The 19,979-nt window shown below is 46.3% G+C and overlaps 2 protein-coding genes across 2 annotated transcripts in view; one reads left to right on the forward strand and one right to left on the reverse strand.

Annotated features, from left to right (window-relative positions):
* SRPK1 (SRSF protein kinase 1) overlaps window positions 1-2,968 on the forward strand; it is a 91,165-nt gene extending 88,197 nt beyond the window's left edge. Inside the window, 1 exon segment of the mRNA XM_046639861.1 lies at window positions 539-2,968. Coding sequence (XP_046495817.1) covers window positions 539-723 — 185 coding nt within the window. The 3' untranslated portion in view covers window positions 724-2,968.
* A 9,129-nt stretch (window positions 2,969-12,097) lies between these two features.
* On the reverse strand, window positions 12,098-17,655 carry LHFPL5 (LHFPL tetraspan subfamily member 5). Its single transcript, XM_046639859.1, has 2 exons — window positions 17,244-17,655; window positions 12,098-12,531 (listed from the first exon to the last, which is right to left on the reverse strand). Exons 1-2 carry the CDS (start codon window positions 17,653-17,655, stop codon window positions 12,098-12,100), a joined length of 846 nt encoding a protein of 281 aa, XP_046495815.1.
* Window positions 17,656-19,979: the final 2,324 nt, after the last annotated feature.

Here is a 19,979-nt window from a genome sequence, read left to right on the forward strand (position 1 = left end):
GTACAGTGTGATGCAGCTGTATCTAAAAGCTGTATAGGGTTTGTTCTTTTAGTTTTGTTGCTTTTATACATATTTTGACATGGTTTTAGCTTTTTATTTTTAAATTACTGCCTCATTTTGAAGCAACGTTTACTAGACTATCGAGCCAAAAAAAAGTGCAAGCAAATTGGTCTTGATGTGTGGTGATAAACTGCCTCTGATCACCACATGAGACCATGTTCTGTATAGAGGCATTTAATCTTCATTTTAGTGAATACCTAGTTCCTGATAGGCCTACCCAGTTTGACTGGGACAAAGAAATCCTGGAATGAGGGAGCAAACAAATGATCTTAAATTTTTAGGCCCCCATGAGAAATGGAGACACATCTTTCCAAAGAACGCATTCAAGAAGAGAGGTGCTTTGTAAATGGCGAATGATTAGATTCTGATGGCAAAATTTGATTCTTTGTAGACTACATGGATTAGTTCCTGATTTCCACAGAAGGACCTCGTCACTCGTCAGTGTTGGTCAGTTTGTCTTGTGCTGTCTTTACCGCAGGTGACCTGAAACACATCACGAAGCTGAAACCCTGGGGCCTCTTTGAGGTTCTGGTGGAGAAGTACGAGTGGTCTCAGGAAGAAGCAGCTGGCTTCACGGATTTCTTACTGCCCATGTTGGAGCTGATTCCCGAGAAGAGAGCCACTGCCGCCGATTGTCTCCGGCACCCTTGGCTCAACTCCTAAGCCCCAGCCCAGCACTGCAGCAGAGCTCACACGCTTACCCTCCTCCCCTCCCCTTCAAGCATCTCCCTCTTCCCTTTTCAGGATGAAGCTCTTCTTTCAGGGGTTTCTAGATTTTTTTTTTTTTTTAATCCAACATGTTCATTTGGGTTTGCTTACTTGACCCTGTGGAGATCCCCCACAGCCACTGGGCATCCTAGGTGAATTTGGCCTTGATTGGGCTCTGCCAAAGACTAATGGACTAAAATGTGAAACAGCCTCTCGCCTTGTACCCTTGTCTTTCTGCTAGGACATCCTTTAAATTATAAGCATCCTTTTTAAAAAGAGCTACGAAGATGTATGAGCTCATCCTTTTATTCACTGACTCTAAGAGTCAAATTTTTTAGTGCATATTCTATTGCCAGCATAGGGATGAGAAGGGGAAGGGTGTTACTTCTGTGTACAGCAGAGACATTATTAAACTTGCTGTGTCCAGGCTGCATCATCATCCTGGATTTTTTCTGTTGTCCCCTATGTTCACATTTTTTCCTACAACTTTTAAGCTACTATCTTTTTTAGATGAGTTGTATAAATACCAAATTTGAGTACCATTGTATCACTGTTCAAAGCACTGTCAAATTCCTTTCATCCTTTAATAACTCTAAGATCCTTGAATCTTCAGTCTGATTTTTGCTGGAAACAAAAACGGAACCATTGACTAGTAATTTCTTCAGAAGCACAGATGTTCTGCAAACAGTCCTTTCCTGTGTGTCTTCTGTTACCCTCACAGCAGAGTTATTTTGATTGGCTGTTTGTTTAGTTTCTTTGTTTTTAATCCCCGGCTGGCACTTTACTCATTGCAGTTGAGTTTATTGCCCCGTTACTGAAGAACTCAGGATGACCCTGGAAAGGAGATCTGGGTTTCAGAGATTTCCCATCTAAGAAGAAAATGTCCTAGAGTTCTTGATTCTTTTCCAAACAGTCCCCTACTTTTATTTACAGCTTTCTCTTTACCTTGTCCAAAATTTAGCCTTGAAGCAGTTTCCCTCTGTGGCTTTGCCTTTCTCATATTCTCAGAGGCTTCAAGTTTTAATGAAATCCCAGGATCCAAGAACCAAGGGGAGGGGTGGGATGGCACTTTTTCTCATTCTTGTTTATTTTGAGGGGTCTTTTTTTTTTTTTTGGTTGGTTTAAGATTAGCCTTTCTCTGCTGCTATTTCTTTATATAATGTAAGTTTTTAACTGCAATTTTGAGATGATTGAGATTTACTTGAGGCTTTTTTTTTTTTTTTTTAATGAGAAACGGCTTTGTGAATCTTATTTTAGGATGAGCCTCTCCTAGACTTGCGCTAGACATTACATATTCCTTGGGTCATACTGAAAAGCAAAAAAGGGGCAGAATTGGGGTCACAGCCACTTGTTCAGCATGGACCAAGTGGGCCTTGGGGATTACCGCATTCTCCGGAAGCAGCTACAGGACTCTGATTAACAGAAAGCCAAGGAGATGCAACTTGAGGCTCTACTAGCAAAGCTACAGATAAGACCCATGGGTAGCCAACTTTCTCTTCGAGGGACTGGAATCTAGATTCTGACATTTGTCCACCAACAACGGCAAAGGAAAAAGTGGTGCAAGTATGCCATCCATTTAACTCATAAGCATATTACCCTGAGTAACTATGGCCAGCCATTCATCGGATCCTTGATTGGGTAGTCCTGAAATCAGACATGTTCCTGTAGAAAGAATTTTAAGTGAGGCTCTCTATGCACCTATCAAGAATAAAGAGAAAAGATTGTATCAAACAACGGCAGGGAAAATCCTTCAGCAATTCTGATCCACTTTGGGTTTTCAATGATATGTACATCTAAAGCAATAGCAGACTAGAACTGAATTCTTTTCTACACTATAAAATCACAATTGTGGAATTACAAGAGTTCTGGCGATAGTAATGTGAAATAACCAAAACACACACACATACAAATAGAAGGCCCCACTTTAACAATTGATATGACAAGAAATTTTAATGAGAGAACCTATAACTTCATTTTGGAAATGTTTCCCCACCAAATAAGGGCTTGTCCTCCTATCATTTAAGGAGCCAGATGAATTAGAAGCCGTAGAAGGAGGCAGCTGTAGAATTTGATCTTCCAAGTACCCCCGTACATGTATTGAATTCAATCATAATGCTGTCAAATTGCTCTGATCTCATGAAAGGATTTCTATTTGCTGTCAGTTAAAAATAAAACCCCAAATACATTTTTATTCTTTCTACTGGGTGCATTGTCTGTTTTCTTTGTAAATGTAGTACAATAAACAAATTATTTAATAACTTACATGTTTCCAGAAGCTTTCTGTTCATTTTTTGCCCGTTAGTCTGATCCAGCCTTCAGAATGGAGGAAAGGATTGGTTGAGTTTTCTTCTTGAACTTCAGTAGGCAATGAACTGTACAACTGAACGCGTGCCATTTTGTGGGGTTTGTAGTTTTGCTTCTACCTTTAAATTGGGGTGGGGGAGAGTTAAAGTACATTTTGGAAAATTCTAAGAAAATTGTTATGCCCTACATCTGATAGCATTTTCCCAGGATACTTGCGTTGTATTTTTTCCCTCAGATTACAATCGCAGTGTATGCAAAATGCCAAAGATCTGTGAACGCTGACTGAGGCGCTGGCATGATGAACACTGTTGTACACAGGTTTGCATACACTTGTCTGATTCACTCCTTAGGGTGAATACCTGGGCCAGAGAGGAAGCACGTTTTTAAGGCTTTTAATAAACGTAACCTAACTTAAGTGGAGAACAGTTGGACTGTTTTGCCCTAACCAGCAGTGTTTGAATGGGCCTATTGTAATCTCATCTGTTTTATTCCTAATAACCAATTTGATTGCCAAAAAAGGGGAGTATCTTGTTTTAATTTGTATATTGGATGACTAGTGAAGTCAGAAACTTGTTTCATGGGTTTTATTGGTCATTTGTATTTTTTGGCTATTTGCCTACATTACCCAGCTTTCTTTTGGTCTGCGCCCCTATTTTAGGATTTGGTTAGGATTTTTTACATATTAAACGTAATGCATTTTTGTCATTTTTCCATCATGTACTTTTCCAGTTTTTAATTTGCCCTTCATTTTTATTTGTGGCATTAATGTTACTCATAGAAAGTACTTCCCCACCTCTGAACTATGTAAACTGTTCTAGTTCATTTGTTTTAATTGTGCCATACTTAAGACGTATGTAGTAAGGTCATATTGTAGTGTTGACCAGAGGTAACCTGTTTAAAGAACAACCTAAAAAAGTTAAGTTGAAATTCATCAATATGTTCACCAGACTGACCAATCTAGGCGGCCCTCTAAGCCTTGAGTTAAATATATGGACCTAGAATGCCGAGGGTTTGGGAAAACTTAAGTGCTGTCCTAGGAGAGCTTGTAGCTATCTCAGAAGAGCGAGCCAACTGCGGTGGAGTTACACCCCCCACCTGCACTCTGCATTAGCCCTGAGTCTCCACGGGGAAATCATTACCTGCTCCAGAGCAGGCCCAGGTTACAAATGACTTGATTACCGTCCAGTCTTTGATTTTTGAAGCCTGTCGAGTCTGCCACTTTGGCCTTAAGGGGAAACCGATTTGCTGTTAGACTACTGTATCACAGAAAATTGGTGATTTATTAATAATGGAATCTGAACTTATATTTGCTCCAAAGGTAAGGCCTTATGACACCAGAGAAACTTGAATAGTTGTGTTTTGCCCACCAATTTGGTGCCTTTGGAGTTAGCAAGGCATTGGTAACAGCACTCTTTCACAGTCTTCAAAACAATATGTATAAACTTATATAAAGATAATATAGGAACCTGGAGACCTACTGAGGAGGAAGTTTGTTTTTATGTCACTGAAGTCTTGCTTTTAAAAGTTGGAATTAAAAAACTACATGTGATATGCATTTGTCTTTAAGGCCTTGTGCAAATATTAAGCCATACCAAGTCCTTGAGCTATCAGAAATATGCCAGTTAAAGCCAGAAAAATGACATCATGTTAAGTGTTTGGAAGTTTTAACTAAGTAAGTGAGCTGAGCAATTTACGTTAGTATCGGGTTCTGTTACTGACTGCACCATTCCTTGTGAAGGGAGGAGGGCTCTTCACACAGATGAGCAATTTCATTTTAGATCCTCCCGAGTTCACTTAGTATAATCTCTTTTGTCCTTAATTCAGATCTAGTTTTCGCCCATTTTGATAGAATAACAAGGCTTGCCGTCCACTTGGCAGAACTGGACCGTGCAGAAGTACAAGCTGCCTACGATCTGAGCCGTGTGCTTAGAAGTCGCCCTGCAGGCACTGCATTGGTTTCTTTGGATTTACTAAGTAGAGAGGAAAGCATGGTGAGTGTTGGAAATTAGTGGGCCCTACTAGAGGTTCTCTTGAGATTAGATTACCCAAGTGGGATGAGTTTGGAGGGTTAGGGCCCTTCTTTCATCTAATGCAACTTATTTTATCACAAGACAAACATATCCATCAGCATGTAAGGTTACTAGAATCTAATCTTTGCCCCAATAAAGCATTCTGGTAAAAGCCCACTTAAAATTAATTACAAATAAGTATATAATAAGGACGATACAAAGTAATTATGAGAAACACCTTTTAAAAGAACCCTAATCATTCCCGTCACCTGGCATTCCGGCACTTGTGTTATCCACTCGCCTGGAGTGTGAGCTGGCCTTAGTGACAGTTCTAACAAGCAAATTAGGGCAGAAGTGACAATGTAACTTCTGAGGTCGGTTGCAAAGTGGCTGCAGCTTCTGTAGGTGCCCCCTCTCCTGCTCTGTCCTGGAACCCTTGCCCTCGGGAAGCACCTGCCACGCGAGCAGCCCTGTGGAGAGGCCTTGCAGCCAGCGGGGAACTCAGCCCCTCAGTCCCACAACCTGAGAAGCTGAATCCTGCAGACAACCACTGACCTTGGAAGCAAATCCGAGACATTAACTGCAGCCGGTGAGAAACCTTGAGACAAAGAGACTTAGGTAAGCCTTGCCAGATTCCTTACCCACTGAAACGGAAAAGGTTGTAAGTCAGTGAGTTCCAGGGTAATCTGTTAGGCAGCAGTAGGTAACTAATACAGGATGCAAAACAATGAAAGCATTTAGGATATCCTTCCAGTTCCCATTTCAGATAGAAACCACTAGTCCCTCTCTTGACCATATCTGCTTAGGGCTAGTCATTGTCAGTGAAGCTGGATATCACAACCATCCCCCAGCCCCAACCTAAGGCAGAGGCAAGCCAGAAGTGAAGGAATAAAGCAACTGGGTTGGAGTGCTGATTTTATTGATTTTCTATATACTTTCAAAGATGAGATTCAAGGTGCCTTTAAAAATTTATTTAAAGGTAAAGCCACTTGAAAAGAGCTGATAAGCAGTTACCAGGTATCAACCAAAATCATTACTATTACTGAAGAGCTTGAATTCTGAGTTTCCTCGGAGATAGAGCAAAAGGTGAAACGTTGGGTCCTATGATGATAAACAGATTTGCAGATCCATGCCCAGCACTGGTCACAGGTAAACACCAACTCCTGCTTTGGTGAAACTCGCTGTTCCTGGCAAGAGCAAGATGCGAGCTGTTGGCAGATGCACCTTAAGCCCCCCAGAAGCTTCTGTGGACCACCAGAGTTGCCATTTCAGTGAGAAATACTTTGAAGGTAGAGAGGCTTTTAGAAATTTTTCCTTTGCCTCTAATAGAAAGTAAGATTATGAGAAACAAATGAACAAATATAGCCAGAAGTCACTAAGCTACAGGATTTGTCATCTTCTGTTCTTCAAGCTTGCATGAAGTAGGTGCCTGGCTCTAAAATAATTTTATCAGCACAAGAAAATTACATGATCGTTCTTAGGTCTCATTCTGATAGTTCTCATTGACAACAACTGGGACAATGCTGGATCCTCATTCCCAGGCCATCTGACCTGGAGAAGAAGCCCTGCACTGATGGACAGGTTGTCAGAGTGCGTTGATTGAAAGGCATGCCCTACAGCCCAGGAATACGACACCTACTGTTTCCCGTGTCGCCGCTGCTTAATCAAGCAGCAACAAGATCCATCAGTTTTGTTCAGCATCTACCCCGTCCTGTGAGAGTCAGCACCCACATTTTCTCTTTGCTGAATAGCTAAATGGACAATGACGAGAAAAAACACCTGTTCTTCAGAATCAGTCACTACAGATAACGAAATCTGGTTTCCATGCACCATCTCCCAGGCAAAACACAGCCTGAAGAACCTATCTTCATCTTGGCATTTGCTACAATGAGATGTTAACCTAAATTGAGCTCCCCTCTGGAGGCTGGCAAAAGAGTCACCATTTACTGTGCCAAATCCAAAGTTTTTTACAAAAAAGTCATCTATTACTATAACAAATCACTTGGACACAAGTGACAAATTTCTGAAGCTGGTAGCCAGTTCTGACGGGGTCAGTGTGGGCACTATGAAGAAATGGGATTTGGGGTTCCAAAGGGAAAAAATCAATTTAGTCTAAGTTTTTAGATCCTATGTTCACCCAGTCTTTATAAGACTTCCTGATGGGGTTCTGGTGGGGTCCACTCCTTACCCACCTCTGAGCATCCATAAAAAAACGAAATGTGAGAAAGGAAAAGCAGAGGATCCCCTGGACCTCAGCCTGAAGTGATCCAGCGCACTTGCAGCCACCTCTTCAGGCCCCCTGTCCGAGCTGGGTGGCAGTTTCTGGTGTGCCTTCAAACAAGCATATCCTCAGTTAATCAGGCTGCCAGAGGCTCAGACCTGGGAGGCCCCTAGACATGGACTCATTGAGCCCTCTCACTTTACAGAGGAGAGGCCTCCAGAGCATAGAGGAATTTGCTGGTGTGAAGGGATAGGACGAGAACTTGGGCCCCCCAGTCAGGAGAGGACCACCCATGTCTCTTCGATGCGATCGTTCCAGTTCTGCTTCACCTGAAAGAGTTTCCTATACACAGTAGGAGGGCTTGTCTCAGGAGCCTGTCAGGTTCCCATCCTATGAGAGGCTTCAGGACGTCAGGCCTAGAGTAGCCAGGACGGGAAGCTTGGGGGGACAAGTTTTTACTCTGAAGAATTCGATTCCCTAAGTTCCCATTGTCAGGGAAACAGACAACCTGTGGTGTTAAAAAAAAAAAAAAAGATTGCAAGATTATAAAACTTGACATTTTTTAAAGCCAATAAAAACAAAACACTTCCCCATGTATGCTCACATTTTGAGTCAGCGCTCCCCAGACATGCAAACTTCCTCATTAGTGTAGAAGATAGTATTCAAGATCCCTCAAGTAAAACTCAGATGTCTTTTAAAATGTAAACAAAATATAGTACAAAAAAAGAAAAAGAAAAAAGCAGACATAGAGGTGTAGTTACCTTTGGTTCAGTAATTCCACTCCAGAATTTCTCAAGAGAAGCGAAAAGTTATTATCTACGATAGCAGCCCCAAAGGGCCAATAACCAAGGTCTGGTTTAGCAATTAAACAGCATACCAATGCTGTGGAGTTTGCGGCTTTTAAAAACTTTAATAATGAACATTGCAAAAACATGAGGAAAATCTTTCGACTCAGTTTGCCACTCAATGCAGGGCCGCTACTCCAGCACCCATCACCGGGCAGCTGCTTAGACACAAGCGTCTGTGGCCCCAACTCCAACTGAATCAGCATCTGCATTTTTCCGAGATTGCCAGGCAGCTGTATGCATATTAAATTGTGAGAATCATCTAATAAACGTAGGGGGGCAATGTTAATGTTAAATTACATTTTGGAAACTCAAAAGACCATAAGGAAATTACTATGTTGTGCTTCCTTTTCCACTAGACATTAAAACTGGTAAAATCGTGTTTTTCTTTTTGCCTCAGCTATGAGGAAGCGTAGAGCTAAATTTAATACTCAGTACAGTAATTCTGTTAGCCTAGCTTTCTGGAATATTTGTTCCCCCCCCCCCCCCCCCCGTGACTTTCATTTTCTATTTTATTAGGTTTTCTAGTATGTTTCTTACAAATCACTTAAAACTCTTTCTGAAAATCAGGGTCCAAATCACCATGACGACTTCTAAAAACAGTCTGTTCTTGTTTGCCAGGCTCCACGAAAAAGATGAGTTCATGAAACCGCCTGACCGTGTGAAATGATTTCTTCCCTCCCTGTTCTCTTTCCACTTCTCAAGACACAAGCACAACTAAAGGGCTCCCGCTGGCCCCTGCGCGCAGGTCTCCGACACAGCCGGCCTCTGCCCCGCGCGCCCGCTCGCAGCCCCCGCGGCCGACCCCCGAGTCCTTCCGCCTGGATAAGGCAGCAGAGCGGCCGCAGCCCCTCCACAGGCCCAGACCACCCTCCGGTGGGTTACTCACCGCCCCCTCCGCCGCCTCAGACTTCCTCTGCGATGCAAAAGAGAGAGAACAGCGTTTGTTTACAACCGAGCCTTGTTTTCGGGATGATGCCCTGCACACTACTTCCTCTCCAAACGAGATCAAACTCCTCTTATCCACTCTCCAGAAAGCTTGCCCTTCTGCTCCTGAGGTTTATGAGCATGTAATTCCACGCGGCATGAGCGTCTCCCTTACCAGGCCACAAGGCCCAGTTCAGACCTCTTTCCTCACCGCTGGACCCGCAGTGGCCAAAGAGGTCGGCGGGCAACTGGAGCGTGGCAGCCGTTAGGGGCTGGGCAGAGGGAGGATGGAAAAAACCGAGATACTGGAAAGGCAGAAGGGGGAGAGAACTAATATTTATTAGTCACCCATAATATGCAGGGATTTGTCAATGCTTTATTACACTATCTAATCCTCAGCACAAGCTTTTGATTTTATTGAGATACAACTCACTAACATAAAATTTACTCGTTTAAAGCATATAACTCAGTGGTTTTTAGTATATTCACTTGGTTGTGCAACCATTACTGCTATCTAATTGTAGAGTATTTTCATCAGCCCAGAGAGACACCCTGTGCCCATTAGCAATCACTCCCAATTCCCCCCCTTCTCCCAGCCCCAGGCACCTACCAAAGTCTACTTTCTCTCTCTCTTGATTTGCCTATTCTGAACATTTTATATAAATGGGATCGTACAATATATGGTCTTTTGTGCCTGGCTTCTTTCACTTAACATGATGTTTTCAAGGTTCATCCACATGGTAGCAATTATCACTACTTCATTCCTTTTTTATGGCTGAATAATATTCCACTGTATGGATATACACATTTTGTATATCTGTTCATCAGCTGATGCACATTTGGGGTGTTTCCACTTTTTGGCTATTATGCTGCTATGAACATCTGTCTGCAAGTGTTTGTGTGAACGTATGTTTTCAATGTTCTTGCATACGTACCGAGGAGTGGAATTGCTGGGTCACATGGAAACTATATTTAACAGTCTGAGGAAATGCCATTCTGTTTTCCACCGCAACAGCACAATTTTACATTTTCACTAGCAGCGTATGAGGGTTCCAGTTTCTCCACATGCTCACCAATGCTTACTATCGCTCATCTTTTTTATTACAGCCATCCTAGTGAGTGTGAAGTGATATCTCATTGTGGCTTTGATTTGGATTTTCCTAATGACTAATGATGTGGAGTATCTCTTCTGTGCTTGTTGGCCCTTTGAATATCTTCTTTGGAGAAATGTCTATTCAAATCCTTTGCCTGTTTTAAAAATTGAGTTATTTTGTATTTTTATTGTTGAGTTGTAGGAGTTCCTAATATATTCTGGATACTAGAATTATGATTATGATTTGCAGATATTTTCTCCCAATCTGTAGGTTGTCTTTTCACTTTCTTGATGGAGTCCTTTGAAACACAAAAGTTTTCAATTTTGATGAAATCCTATTTATTATTTTCTTTGGATGCTTATAAATTAGCTGTCATATTTAAGAAACCATTGCCTAATCCAAAGTCACAAAGATTTACACCTAACTCTTCTTCTGAAAGTTTTGTAATTTTATATTTTACATTTAGGTCTTTCATCCATTTTGAGTTAATTTTGTATATGATGTGGGGTAGGTGGTCCAACTTCATCCTTCTGCGTATAGATATCTGGTTGTTCCAGCACCATTTATGAAAAGACTATTCTTTCCTTCATTGAATGGCCTTGGCACCCTTGTTGAAAATCAGTTGGGTGCCAGACCTGGGGCCAAATGGTTAAGTTTGGCATGCTCTGCTTCTGCGGCCTGGGTTTGGTTCCCAGGAGTGGACACACACCACTTGTCAGCAGCCATGCTGTGGCAGTGACCCACATACAAAATAGAGGAAGATTGGCACAGATGTTACCTTAGGGACAATCTTCCTCAGCAAAAAACAACAAAAAAAAGGCCCCTATGAACAAAGTTTACATCACTCCAGCACATGGAAGAGGCCCAGTAAATACTAGTTCCATTTCCCTTCCTTTGTGGAATCCTCAAGGGACCCAGACCCTAAGCGTTCCCAGGACCCAGTAGCTACAGGAATCTGCAATGGAAAGATGTCTCTCTCTTCTCTCCTCCTTGGCCCAGCTCATTCTAGTAACTTGGTTTCCATCTTTAACCACAAAACTTCCTTCCACCTCCAGAGAAGGATGAGACGTTTTTGATTCCCTATGGAGAAGGGGGCCCTGGGCTGAGCCAGAGAAAATCTGAGTTCTGGGCCCCCCTTTGCCACCACCTTTCTGTGTACCTGTGGGCGGGTCTCCCTTCCAGGCTTCCAGTTCCTCCTCTGGTCCTTGGTCTTAGGGGACAAGTTCCTCATCTGGGGTGGGTCCTTGGTCACAGGGGACAAAGGAGTTTGGCTGTTTCTTCCAGTTCAGGTCAACAGGGTGATATGAAGACACTTATGGGGAAAGGAGACTAGAGAGGTCTCTGAGGTGCAGCAGGCCCCTCATAGTGGCACCTGCTGGGAGTAGGCATTTTGGGATTCACGAGGGTGTGAGACAGGCCTGGTCCTGTGACTAGGAGATGAAATTGATGCACTGAAAAAGTTAGCACCTCAACACAGACAGGAAAGATCCTAACGAGAGACAGGAGCAGAAAGTGCCCTGGGAGGAAGGGAGGTCAACAGGACACAGTCAGAAGGGTCTGCCTGGGTCTCCAGAGTCAGCCACAGTGACTTTTATGACTGGGGAAGGATTTGGACTAGAGGAAATTGAAACAGGATGGACACATCCAGAACGCAGAACCCCGAGGCTACCCTAACCCAAGGGAGCTCAGGCGCCCACCATCTGCACTCCAGGAGCTGTCACGTCTGCACCCTAAGCTGCCTTTCTCCTCCTGCCCCAACGGCTCATCCCCCTGCTCCCCTGTCCCTCTCCACCCAGCAAACTCCCAGTGCTCAACACCCAGAGGCCACGCCTAGCTCCCCAGGCTGAATCAGGACTCTCTCCCCTAGACCCTGGGGGAGACGGGGGCCCGGGGGCAGAGGGGGGCGGGGTGCGGTGCAAGAGGACACCATCATTGCAGCTTCTTGATACACAGGTCTCTCATCGCCTCATCTCTGGCCAGCTTGCAACCCTCCCTCCACTGGCCTTTGGCCTCTGGGACAAGGGCTGTGTCTGATTGGTCTTCATGTCCCCACCCCCTGGCCGGAGGCCAATCCTTGGGTGACCGGCTGAGAGGAAGCCCCACCTCCCTGGGGGAGGGCGAGTTACCTTTTCCATCCGCCTTGTAGTCGTCAGGGAGGAGCTTGTCCTGCCGGTAGCCCAGCACGAAGGCCAGGAAGGAGAGAATGAGGGCGTCCCCGATGCTCAGGATGGCCAGCATGAAGGCCCAGCGGATGGTGCAGTGGCCCAGCGTGTACTTGCCCGTCTGCTCCCCGCACATGCGCCGCACCTCGCTGGAGTCCCATCCATCAGGGTAGACGAGGCAGCCAATCATCAGGCCTGTGGCTGGGGGAGGAGGGGGCGCTCAGCCTGCTACCTCCCGCCTAGCGCTGCTGTCATCTTGTCACCTCCCTCCTTGTGTTAACGGCCTTGGGAGGCACGGGGGAGAGAGCTTCAGGCCACAGGTGGATTAGAAGTATTTTTCCTTTTACAGCACACACAACAATGGTGTGTCCTACAACTCAGGTATCTTAGATTCGACACATACAAGAAGTTTTCCAGCCCCTTGTCTGGCTGCTTCCTTCACGAACCTTCGGTTCAAGCCAACAGGCCTCCTCACCCTTACCCAGTACTGCACAGTGCAGTTGCCCACACTTCCCTGAAATATCGGTTTAGAATGTGATTCCGAGGCCAGGGTGGGGCTCAGGAACCCCTGATTTTTAAAGCAGTCTTCCAGATGATTCTCTCCATAGGAAAAGCTGGGAGACACTAGAGCAAGCTGCCTGGATTCCAAGCCCAGCTCTTCACTAACTAGCTGCGTGACTCAGTGAGCACACAGTGAGCAAGCTACTTAAGCCTTTTTTGCCTCAGTTTCCCCATCTCATAAAAGGGGATAACAATAGCAGCTGCCTGTCGGGTTGCAGCGAGGTTCAAATGAGTTGCTGTTGACAAAGTGCTCTGAACAGTGCCGGGCACAGACTTGGCACGTCATGACCGCTGGCTACTGTTACTCCATCCTGTACCTTCATCGACTTAGTATTTACAGCTAAAAATTCCACTTTTCCCACGTTCCCCCAACTTCTCCCATACCCTCCCACCAGCCCACCTTAGCTGCACAGACAGGTGACATAATCCTGGGGTGTGGTTGGGGCGACCCCAAGCACAACCACCATGCAGGCAGCGGGTGCCTTCCCTTATCTGTGCCACTTTCCACCCCTGGCCCTCCTTCCACAGGCTCTTTAGTCCCAAGGCTGTGCCCTACCAGGAGCCCCTCAGAGAAGCACCTCACAGGACCCCAAGTTACCTGCCTTGGGCTCAGCTTGTTCTCAAAAATTAGGTCAGCAGATCAAGCAAATGCACAGTGAAGATCAGGGTCCCACCTCCCCACCGAAATATCAACCCTCCTTTGATTTTTTATAAGAGGACTCATTTATATAGTTCTTTTCTAGATCACAAAATACTTCATGTACCATTTTTCTCTTGATCCTGACAACACTTCTGTGAAGTAGGCCATATCTTAATATCCCGTTCTACAGATAAGAAAACTGAGGTCTCAGAGAAACCAAGTGACTCAGACATCCAGCGATGGCAGAGCCGACACATGAACTCACAGCTCCTGATTTTCTTGACTTCAAAGTTAATTCCCCCTATTGCCAGACTGTCACATCTCTTCAAAGAGCTGAATGTATTTCAGTGCGACATTTCAGACTTAGTGACAAACTGAAAGGGCTTCAGGAAGATACTTAAGATGGAGGAGGGGGAAGCCTCCCAGAATTCTTGGTAAAGCCTGTGGCCTTCCCCATGAGGTATGAGACCAGCCCTTGGGAGCCTGGCAAATGCTCAGTACATAGGTGACTGTGGACAGGGGCTGCCCTTCCGGACTTTCCATTCTCCCGCGGCTCCTCCCTTGGGCTCCCTTCCCCTTCTATAGCCTCTCTCTCTGGAGGCTCCAGAAAAGAGCAGGGCCTCTGACTTGGAAACAGGTTGTTACTCTGGGTGCCACAGCCCTCTGTGAGCCCCCCACCTGGGCACAGGGCGGGTCAACCCCATTTGTGGCATCTCAGGTTCTAAGTAGAAGCCAGCATAATATTCTCAGGCAAGTTTACTTACCCTTTCTGACTTCCATTCTCTCATCTGTAAAAGAGGAATTATAATGCCTGACTCATGGCAGGGTTATAGGGATTAAGTGGGATCATGCGTAGAGAACGCTTACTGCAGTGTCTGGTACTTGGAAGTGGCCAATTAATGTTAGTTGTTGCTATTATTATTGGCATTGAAGTCAGATGGATGCAACCTCAGTGGGCGTGGATGTCATTAGAGCTGTTTACAAATATTCCAGGTACATTGTCCCTTGCCCCTGTGCCTTGAAGTTAGGCAAGGCCATAAGACTTCCTCTGGCCAATAAAATGTGAGCAGAAATGTCATGAGCATTTCCAGGCCAGAGCGTTGAACTGCTGGTGGGACAGCATCCAGAGCTCCCTTTCCCTCTGCAGTGATGACAGGCAGACAACAGCTGATGCTCCATCAGCCTGGGTTCCAGAAGAAAACAGTGTGAGCAGAGGCCCCAAATGATCCTCAGTGAGCAGGTACCACAAGCAAGAAGTAAACCTTTGTGTTAAGCCACCAAGATTTGGGAGTTGTTTGTTACTGTGGCATCACCTCACCCATCCTGACGGATAAAGTTGCTTTTTGTGTTTTTCACATTTACTGAGTACCCACCGTGTGTCAGGTACTGTCCAAGGTGTCTTACATGCATTATCTCATCCCATTCTTGCAAGGACCCTGTGACAGGGGGTAGTGTTGCTACAGTCTACAGACGTGGTTACCAAGACTCAGAGAGACAAGCAATTTGCCCAATCTGTGTTTCTAGGAGCTGGGACCACACTCAGCCTACATGTGGCATCCAGAAGCTCAATTAATATTGTTAAGCTACAGCCCCACACCACCCCAGTCATCAGTTCTCTTTCCCTTCTCTTACTCGCTTCCCTGGTCCCAGGCTTCCCAGCAAGGTTAAGCTAACTGGGTTAAGCCTCTTCAAATGGATGCATCTCCCAGCTGCTGGCTGCGGGGTACACCTTCCATTCCTCCCTTTGGTTCATCTTCCCTTCCCCAGCACCAAAGAATGGAATATGACACCACCTTCACTCTCCCCAAGATAAATCTTTCATGGAATGGCACCTGGCCACCTCTGCTATCAGTGTCTCTAGCTTCAAGACCCAGACAGGGTCTGACCCAGATGGCCTGGTGATCCCTCCCCAACCCAGGCCTCTCAGCACTGCCTGTCCAGCAAATGGCACCTGTTGTGGGAGGGTAGGGGAGGGAGACAGTGTGGAGAATGAGAGAGGGATGGTTGTGTTTCCAGCATCTCATAGCTCTGATATGGAGACCAGCTGGCAGGGTCCATTCAACTCCTCTTGGTCACAAAACTGCTGAATCTTCATTCCCCCTCCTTTCTCCCCACTGCCCACCAAGACTTGCCTCATCCTGCCCCAGCTTCTCCCTCTTCACAGAGGGGCTACAGAGGAGGGGGAGATGGTGGGGGCATTTGGGAGGCAATTCTGGAGTCAGGTGAGTGGCTTGGGTACCAGATTTGGAATCAGAGGTTCTGTCCTTCACCACCTGTGTGCTCAAAGACAAGTTAGCCACTAGAAGCCTTATCTGTAAAATGGGAGGAATACCCACCTCACTGGGCCGTGATGAGGCTCCTCCAGATGATATATGTGAAGGTACTTTGCAAATACTTAGGAAAAAGTATTTCATGTAATACTTATATACTTATATAAATGTGTGGCTCAATAAAAATCTCTTTGGAATACACCCAGTTTCTTGGAACCCACTGCCTTAATTCTCTTAGGTCCTTAGATCTGCTACAGCCTTGGCCAAGTCTTATCCTCTGTCTCAGAGCCAGATTCCTCATCTATAGTTAGGTGAGGGGGCCTAGCTCTCTAGGACCCCCTCCAACTCTGACAGAGTCTTGAGTCTATGCATTCGGTTGGTTGTCTGGGATTCTGATCCCTGTGTTATTCCGCCTGTTAAGGATAACACCACTTCTCATTCTAACCAATGATGTCAAGATGGTTTCATTCTAGTTTGTGGTTCCTATTGCTCTGGACACCTCCCCAGTATGGAGAGTCTGTGTGCAGTCCTTGGGGTGCAGAGGGACCAAGGGTTGTGAGACAAGGTCTTAGGAAATCTCTTCCTGGGCTCTAAAGGGGAGTAGGATCAGCTGGCTCAAGGACTGACAGGCCAGCCTGGGCTAGGGGCAGGGAAGAGGCTCAGGTAAAGCCTTGCCTCTAGGCACCACCACAAGTGGCTACCTACCCTCTACAGTTGTAAAAAACCCTAGACACACCCCTGCCCCATCACAAAATAGCATTCCCATTTGCTGTCTCAAGTATGGAATATCCTACAATTAGGGAACAAAGACTTTTACTCCACAATGAAACAGGGAACTTAAATGCAGGTTCTACGGGAGAGGTCACACCCAGCATAATTCTCCAAATCAATGACTGATCTTAGACTCTTCCCTGAGAGCAGTTAGGGGTGGAAGGAGGTCATGGCAGAGATCTGGGGATCCTTAAAGGAGACAGAACAAACGTCTAGAAGCAGGAGAGAGGAACATCAAGAATGTGCTTGACTGGCATCACTATTTTGCCCTGGGGTTGGGTCCTATTCCCACATGGCTGACAATGGGAGCTTCCTTCTCTCTTGCTCCCAGAGCAGCAACAACCCCTGATGTGGCGGCCTGGGAGTTAGGACACCAGGTTTCTTCTACCAGTGAGCTTTGTTCTCCTGGACAAGTCACTTTCCCTCTCTGGACCTCAGTTCCTAATCTGCAAGATAAGGGGGTTGAATAATTTGATCTGTAAGGTCCTTTCAGCCTCAGCCATTCTAAGATTCTCTACTCCTCAGAAGAATTCTTTGGAGCTTTGAGTAGGGCTGGGCTAAAGGAGGACAGCTGAGGAGGAGACCCAGGACCTCCTCAGAGGGTGGGATGGTGCAGCTGCCCCTGTGGCCTGAGGTGGGCCCCTGCCTGCCCTCCCACTATCCCTGCTCACCCGCAGCCAGCTGCATCCATGCGCAGATCTTGTAGACGGTGGCCGTGTTGCAGACAAAGAACAGGCTGAAGCAGATGATGGAGCCAATGATGAGGAACATGGCCAAGGCCACAAAGAACATGGCAGTCTTGAAGGCTCTAGAGGGGATGGAGGAGAAGTCCAGCGGGCCACCCTTGCAGATGAGCTCGGAGGACAGCACGTTGCCCACACAGTAGGAGAAAAGGCCGAAGTAGCCTGCCTGGGGTGTGTTGACGCTGTCACCGATCCAGTAGGGCTGGATGAAGAGGGCCATGACCAGCACAGAGAAGCAGATGGTGAGCGTGCCCCACATCACACCCACGGCCCTCGAGTTCCGCACATAGTTGGTATGGTAGATCTTGGCTGCCTCCTGGGCAGGCAGCAACTTCACCATGGTGAGGGCGCACAGCCCAGGGCTGGGGGCCTGTGGACTGGAAGTCAGTGGCTCTGCGGATGGATCGAGGTCCAGCTGTAGGTCTCTCCTCAGCCAGGTTTGAGGAGGAGGCTGAGGTCAGGGCACAAGGTGAGGGTCCCTCCAAGGTAGAAGAAAGAGTGTTAACAGGACAAGGAGGACGACCTTGGCTTCTTCAGGGGAAGCTTGTCCAGGTGCCTGTGTCCGCTCTAGCAGGGCTGTCTCCAGTCTCCGGCCTCCTCTCAAGCCCGCAAGGGTCTCAAGCCTGCTGGCGCCGCCCGGTCCTCCCCTCTTTCCGGCTCAGAGCTCCAAAGAGCGCCGCCCCCTTCGCCCGGCCCGGCCCCTCCTCCCTCCCTCCCTCCCGGAGAGCGCGGCTTCAGCACCGCGGCCAGCGCCCCGGGACTCGGGGAGGAGGAGCGCGGAGAGCCGCCGACCCACCACCGCACACGCCCGCCAAGGGACCGAGACCCCCCTCCACCCTCCTGAGCCGGGAGGACGCGAACTGGAAAGGAGGGGCTGCGGCTGTCGCATTCCTCCCGCTCAGCTCCTGCCGCAAAACCAAAACCGCTTCCTGAGCCCCGGGCCCAGCCCACCCCTCCCCTCCCCTCCCCTCCCCTCCCCTCCCCTCCCCACGCCACCCCTCCCATGCTCCCTAGTCGCCCTCCCGGAACCTCCAATCCCCCGGAAGCCAGCAAAGCCTTTTCTCATTGTGTCTTCCGGTCACTGGTTTCTCGTCCCTATCATTCAATCAACAATTAGGAAGAGCCTGCTATGTGCTAAGCCCTGTGTTGGAGGATATCTTCCCTAAGCAAAAACCAGAGAGAAAAAGGACAGGGTCCCTGCCCTCAAAGACTGAGATATTCACATACATGTACATGTGTATATATGTTTCTAACACAGACGGTGATAACTGAAGCAACTATCAAGTACAGCAAAGAACGTTCCTTATGAGCCATTTCAGACCTTTTTTTTTTTTTTTTGAGGAAGATTAGCCCTGAGCTAACTAGTTACTGCCAATCCTCCTCTTTTTGCTGAGGAAGACTGGCCCTGAGCTAACACCCCCACCCATCTTCCTCTACTTTATATGTGGGACGCCTACCACAGCACGGCTTGCCAAGCGGTGCCATGTCTGCAACCAGGATCTGAACCGGCAAACCCCGGGCCGCCAAAACGGAACATGCACACCAAACCGCTGAGCCACTGGGTTGGCCCCCCATTTCAGATCTTAACATATGCCTTTTGTTCAATACAATGTCTTTCTCCTCTTGTTTATATGTTTTTGTTGCAGATTTCTTTTCTTTTTTTCCCCCCCTCTTTTTCAAAATATATGTTTCTCCTGATTTTATAGGTAAATTAATGGTTAGTGTAGAAATAGGAAAATCACCTAAAAGAATAAAAATCACTCATACCCCCAACATTGGGAGCTAAGAGGAGACAAGATCATCTTAAAACCACAGACTTCAGCTTTAGACAGATCTGGATCTGAGTCAGCCGCTTATTAGCTGAGTGACCATCCATGGATTTCAATCTCCTGAGCCTCAGTTTCTTCAGCTATAAAAGGGGGAGGATAATAATTCTATCACATAAGGGTTAGCCCAGGGCCTCACGTAAAAAAGTGCTCAAAAGCCTTTGTTATTATTATCGTTACCTCTGTTAACATGTTGGTGTATTTCCCTCTTTCTGCACATACTGCTTTCCACAGTTGAATAATAATATATGCAAATTTAGTATCCAATTTTTTTCACTTAGTGTTATACCATTAGTATTTTCTTATATTACTATTGTTTTTTGGTGGGTTTTTTTTTTTTTTTTTTTTGGTGAGGAAGATTCAACCTGAGCCAACTTCTGTTGGTAATATTCCTCTTTTTGCTTGAGGAAGATTCGCCCTGAGCTAACATCTGTGCCCATCTTCCTATATTTTGTATGTGGGTCGCCACCAAAACAGCATGACCGCCAATGAGCGGTGTAGGTCCGCGTCCAGGAACTGAACCCGGGCGGTGAAAGCAGAGCACCCTGAACTTAACCACTATGCCACAGGGCGGGCCACTCATATTACTATTTTTTCAAAAACATGATTTTAATGCTTGTGTAATGATGCAGAGTATGCACAAACCATAATTGTTTAATCATTTCCCCTTTTTAGGGTGTTTTGGCAGTTTCTGGGTTTTCACTATTAAAAAGAACCCTGCCTTGAACACACTTGTGCCATACCTACATTTCCTGTTTCCCTTAAATCTTTGGTTTTGTGACCAGTCTTTGCCATCAGACTGGAAGTTCATCACGGCACAGCCTGTGTCTCCACCATC

This window comes from Equus quagga, chromosome 15 (assembly GCF_021613505.1).
Source record: "Equus quagga isolate Etosha38 chromosome 15, UCLA_HA_Equagga_1.0, whole genome shotgun sequence".
In the NCBI taxonomy this organism is placed as follows: domain Eukaryota; kingdom Metazoa; phylum Chordata; class Mammalia; order Perissodactyla; family Equidae; genus Equus; species Equus quagga.